General features: G+C 45.3%; 1 protein-coding gene across 1 annotated transcript in view; it reads left to right on the top strand.

Moving 5' to 3' along the window:
* Positions 1-819: 819 nt before the first annotated feature.
* Positions 820-6,000, top strand: part of RASSF3 (Ras association domain family member 3) — a 39,650-nt gene continuing 34,469 nt past the window's right edge. Inside the window, exon 1 of the mRNA XM_032220888.1 lies at positions 820-1,119. Coding sequence (XP_032076779.1) covers positions 991-1,119 — 129 coding nt within the window. The 5' untranslated portion in view covers positions 820-990. The remainder of the gene's footprint in view (positions 1,120-6,000) is intronic.

Below are 6,000 nucleotides of genomic sequence, written 5' to 3'. Positions count from 1 at the left end.
GATTTTATTCCTCTGGCTCAGAGTAATTAAATATCTAAAGCTTTTGCACATTGATTATGGAGAACATACTTCTTCCTTGAGTTTTGTTCTATCTGAAATTAAAGTCTAAATCTATTAAAACCCCTTAAGCTGCTTGGAATACAATTCCTTAGTATATAAAAATGTAAGTCTTTAAAAAAAACTGGATTTCATACATTAGACTTTATTTACTGAACGCTACAGGAAATAGAATGTAAATAGCTGGCTGAGGTGTGTTTCAGAATAAATATCTTGAATGGATAATTAGGTTGCTTTTCGGTAAGTTCAACTATTTTGTAGTACTTTGAGTTGAAATTTGTGGTTGGGGTTTCTGTTTGCAGATCTTTGCAGAGACAAGAATATTTATAAAATCTTATAAAAAAATGAGTTCTTTTTAAAGTCAAAAGCTGAGTTGTATTACCTAATAAGGTAATCTCCTTTTCTCAAGGAGCTGGGATGATCTGACATTAGGAAATAAAACTGGAGAATGCATCCGTCATCTGCCTCAAGGATTTTGCATTGCATTCAAACGTATCACCCCAAATGCGGCTTCCAGTAAGTCTCTGACAAACTCCGCTAAGTAGCCTTAAACTAAAGTGGTTTTCAAGGGGCATGAAATAGCTGCATGGAAACGAAATCCCGCTTAGGTCACCTGCTGGGGGGGGGGGGCAGGGGAAGACCGCCCGTCGGTCCAGTTCAATAGGGGAAGAGGAAGCGAGCGAGGAGGCGCGCCAGCCGCGCACACAGGTGGCCGAGAGCAGCTCCGGGACCGCCTCCCCTCGCCCGCTCGGGGAGGGCTAAACGGTGCCGCCTCCGACAGGGCGGGCCCGCTCGCACTCGTAGGCTGGAGGGCGAAGTGGCCGCAGGGCGTCGCGGAAGGAACCGCCGCCTCCGAGCCTCGCACCGGCGGATCCCCATGTGGCGGCGGGGACGCCTTGGGGCCCCTGCAGAGACGGCGACGGGGGGGCGCCCATGACTTGGACGAGCAGCATGAGTAGCGGCTACAGCAGCTGGGAAGAATCGGAGTCCGAGGAGTTTTTCTTCACGGCTCGCACCTCTTTCTTCAGGAAGCCCTTCGGCCAAGCCAAGCCCAGCCTGCAAGTAAGCGACCGTCGGGCTCCCTCGAGGGAGCTTCCGGAGTGCCAGCGGGGCGGGAATCTCCGGGCCGAGGTCCAGACCGAGCGCCCTTCCCTGGTCTGACCCATTGCAGGCCGCGCCTTATTCGGCAGCCCCACGTGCTCTTTCCAGCTCCGGGGCTAGCGCTTCTCCGGAGCTCCCTCTGGGATCCTCGCACGGTTCCCTTCCTCCCTTTATAAATTCTACAAGGACCCGTGTGAATTCCACGGGAGTCTTGGGGGGAACGTAATGGGTTTTTTTTTGCTTTTGCTCAATAGCTGCAGTCTCGCTCCCTCTGGAGCTCAGCCCTTGAAACGGCTCAAAAATCGAGATTGATCTGGCTCTCCAGGCGTGCCAAAAATAGATCTCAGCGGATCCACTTCCTTGTGAGGCTTCTCGGAACGAGCCCCGGATAAGCCTTCTCCCCGAGGGGTGTCAAAAGGGGGTCCTATGGAACCTCCTGGTCTTGTAGCCGTGACCCTCGTGTACGGTAGTTTCAGCGGGGTTTCTTTAAGCGGGTAGTGTATGCCCCCCAGAATCCCTGGGTTGCTATGCAGACATGGTAAATACAAGTGTATAAAGGCGTGTAACACAAGTAACTTGAGTCGCTTATGTTTACGTGTCCGCCATGTATTTCTTTTCGATATGAGTTCCGTCGTTTTAAGAAAGGAATCGAAAAAACATGGTTGTGCCGTTTATGCAAATCTCTGCTATTTGGAATATTGTGTATACAATTGTGGCTACCATGTTTGGAATAAGATGTCATAGAGTAGGGAAAGTGCGTAAGGGGCAACTAAAATTATTAGAGGAATGAAGGCTCTGATTTACTTTTCAAAGTAGAACATTTGCGACTTAAAAAGGCCTGGGAAAGGATCTCTATTGAAGTGGAAACAATGCTGTTATAATATGGAAAAAGTGGACGTGGAGATGTTTTCCTGTTTCAGAACAGAAATTATCCCGTGATGCTGATATGAAGCAGATTTAAAACACACAAAAAAGTACAGCGGATAATTAACCAGTAGAATTCATTATCCTAAGACACGATAATACAGGTTTTCTTTTTATTAAAGTTATAATAAAAATAATGACAAAACACAGTTTTTATAAGTATTGTAATTTTCATTAAAGTTTTCAATATTAAATTTGTACGTGCGTGTGAGTGGCATGTATCCCTTGAAATCAGTGTTGGCGCCTGGCAGTTTTCTTGGTAAGATTTTTGGAAGAGGCTTGCTATTGTCTGTATCTTAGGGCTGAAAGAGTTTTACTCGCTGAAAGTCATCCATCTACTCTTCTACTCATCAGTTTAAGGGGGCTTCCTCATGATCAGCTGTTTCAGGCTGTAGGGATAGCTGCAGCCTTTGCTGCAAGGAGGTAAATTGCTGGGAGGCAGAGGCCAAAGGGTGGGGCCCTGTGGGTGGGCGGGGCTACATTCAGTGTATAAGAAGCACCCAAATTTTCACCCTCTTTTAGGGGAGAAAAGGGTGTGTTTATACTCCGAAAAATATGGTAATTTTTGGATGTAGTACAAGATATATATATATATATATATATATATATATATATATATATATATATATATATATATATATATATATATATATATATGTCTCTAGTTGTTCGGGTTTTCTCCCGCGTAGAATTGGAGATGTCTTGGCGATGTTTCGACAAAGTCACATTCGTCATCTTCAGGCTGCTGCTGACTACTTCAGGTTTGGTGACCAAACCTAGATTATTCCTCATCAGAGACCTACAATGGTTTCCTTGCCGTTCCAGCGAAGGCACAGGAGCTGCTCCCAGGCCAGGGTTCCCCTCCCGGCAGAAGTACCACGTTCACTGATCTGGTGGACGTCCCCGGCGATAACCAAGGGCGAATTCTTCAGAACGCCAGACCGGGTGACGGTAGCCATGGGTGCCAGCTTGTTCGGGGGGGGCGCCCACCTACAAGACCAGATAGTGCAGGGACAGTGGAACCAGACAGAACTGACTCACAATATCAACTGGTTGGAACGCAGGGCAGTTCGCTTGACCCTAGAAAAACTTCACCACTCTGTCAAGGACAGACACATTCCAGCCGCCCCCAGACAATATTGCATCCAATGCCCACTTAAACAGACAGGGGGGGACCAAGTCAAAGGCCCTCATGCGGGAGGCCAAAAGGCCGGGTCAGTGGGCCGAAAGGAATGTTCTCTCCTTAAGGGCGGAACATATAGCGGGGGTGGACAACATCAGAGCCAGTTGGCTCAGCCGGGCAGAAGTGGACAACTCGGAGTGGAGATTGCACCCAGCGATCTTCAGAGAGGTGATGGACCACTTCGGCCACCCGGAAGTCGAGCTATTTGCCACCCCCCACAACACCCAGCTCCCAAGGTTTACGCCACGTACCAAAGCCAGGGGTCAGAAGGGGCGGTTGCCCTCCTAGGCCCCTGGCCTTGGGGACTGCTCTATGCTTGCTCACCCTCACCCCTGATTCCCATGGTCATCCAAAAATTCTTTGGGAGGGGGCGGAGGTGGTACTGGTTGCCCCCTATTGGCCCAGGAGGCCATGGTTGGCAGACCTTCAGTCGCTATTGGGGGACAGAGCGCGGAGGATTCCTCAGGATAGGATCTCCCTCAGGCAGGGGTCACTGGAACACTCGGAACCCCAATGGCTCCAATTGACCACTTGGCGGTTGAGCGGAGCATCCTGAAGGAGGAAAGACTTTCCATCAAGGGGATAGAGCCCTTAGTGCTCAGATTTCTTCAGGCAGGCCTGGACAAGGGGTTAGATCCTAACACGTTTAGGAGACAAGTCTCGGCCATTTCCTCAGTGCTTCTATGCGGTAGAGCCCAGGCACTCAGTCAACAACCTTTGGCAAGGCAATTTCTGAAGGGGGCGTCCAACCTCACACCACCCATGATACACAGGTGCCCTTTCTGGGTCTTGCATAAAGTGCTGGAAGCATTAAGGGGGCTCCATTTGAACCATTGTGAACAATGTCTCTAAAGTTTTTAACCCTTAAGGTGGTGTTCCTAGTGGCCATCAAATCTGCCAGGCGGACATCACAGCTGCAGGCTCTGTCCGTGGAGGACGACCTCTGCATCTTTCACCAGGACAGAGAGGTATTGCGGCTGGACCCTTCCTTCATACCTAAGGTGGGTTCATGTTTCCACAAATTACAGGACCTGGGTCTGCCCAATTTCTGTCCGGACCCTGCTCACCCCCTAGAGAGGAAGTGGCACATCCTAGACAGAACCTGACCAAAGAGAAAGTCCGAGGCCCGGTTGGTCTCCTACCAACCGGGGTCTCTGGGTAAAAAGGTGACTTCCACCACAATAGGCAGGTGGTGAGGATCTGCATTGCTACAGCCTACCAATCCCAGGGCATGCAGGCACCAAGCCCCATCACAGCTGGATAGTAGTTGGTTTTTGGTTCAATAATAAATGGCTAAGTAATTCTTTTATGTTCTTTTAGAATTGGCATGAAATTCAGAATAAAATAATTATGTATTAAGTTTAATTAAAATATGTCAATTTTAATCAAAACATTTAGATATGTCAATGAATATCTGAAAAGTGGAAGTTTTCAGTTTTGTACACTTTTAATTAAGTTCTGAAATATCTTCATTCTAATTTGTTTTTAATGGAATACTGTTCAAGTTATAATCATCTTTCTGACCTATAAGCATTTGGCCTGGAAAAAAATTAAAGCTCATTGCAGAAGCTAAAATGGCCATAGGAAGTTGTATGACAAAATGATTGATTCTATTGACATTTTAAACTGTTTTTAAACTTTGTAACTCTTAAATTTTTAACTCTGTTTTTAATACATTTTTTTCACGGTTTTCATAAACCATCCAGTGAAACTTAGATGAGATGAGTAGTGTTGTAGGGAGTGTTATATGTATACAGGTTGGTTTAAATATTCAGAACCAATCTTATATTATCCTTGGCATTAATACGGATGGTCTCTTTGTTCAGGATACGAACCTGAGAGATTGTTGCATTGTTCCATAGAAAGGGGTTAACTGTGACTTTTAATTTGAAAATTGTTCTTATAAATATTTTCTTTATTTAAAGAAATAATTTTGCTGACAGGTTAACAGCTGCTCGTGAATGCTATTTGTTTCCTCCATTACTACAGATAATGTTTGACTTTTGACAGGTTGCTTAGTGACCATTTAAATTATGATGGACCCTTCCTGGTTTTAAAGTTCTGATGGTCGTGCATCCTTATAAGTCACATGAATGCATTTTGGGAACTCAGCAACTGACCTGCATTTATGGCTATTCTATCAATCTATCCTAAACATTTCTTTCAAATTGACATTATAATTCAGTTTGTGGATTGTTGTTGTAGTGCCTTCTTTTGAAAAGCAAATTATTTCTATGTTTTTAAGGTACCTGGTAAACTCAGGGTTTGGCATAGACTAGTATATTTTATTCATGTTAACCATTATGTCTGCTTGCATATTCCCTTTTAAGAGGAAAGGGGCATTTTAATGCTTGATTTCAGAGGAAGCAGCAAATGTAAATCAGTTGGTAGCAGTTTTCCAGTATATCTTTACCTGTGTGGACATAACACCACAATGGTTGGAGTTGGGTTTTTTTTTGTTGCTTATTTCATAGGGCTGTGAAAAACTCATCAGAGAAAAAAGCAACATTCCATCCTTCCACTGGACCATCTAGTTGGGAGTGACGGAGTGTTCTTTGGCAATTTCCAGACATAAATCCTCTAGGCCACAACAGGATGGCCCAGAGGAGATACAGAACGTTCTGTTTCATAGTTGAAACATATATAACTTGTTTGGGCACATCCAGAGCTTTGAAAGCTGAAACATGTATGGTAATTCATTAAGAAAGCATGATATTGCTAGTTATTTTTCGGAT

Source organism: Thamnophis elegans, chromosome 7, assembly GCF_009769535.1.
Source record: "Thamnophis elegans isolate rThaEle1 chromosome 7, rThaEle1.pri, whole genome shotgun sequence".
Classification (NCBI taxonomy): domain Eukaryota; kingdom Metazoa; phylum Chordata; class Lepidosauria; order Squamata; family Colubridae; genus Thamnophis; species Thamnophis elegans.
The sequence above is the reverse complement of the archived record's forward strand: the minus strand, read 5'-3'. Positions and strand labels throughout refer to the sequence as shown.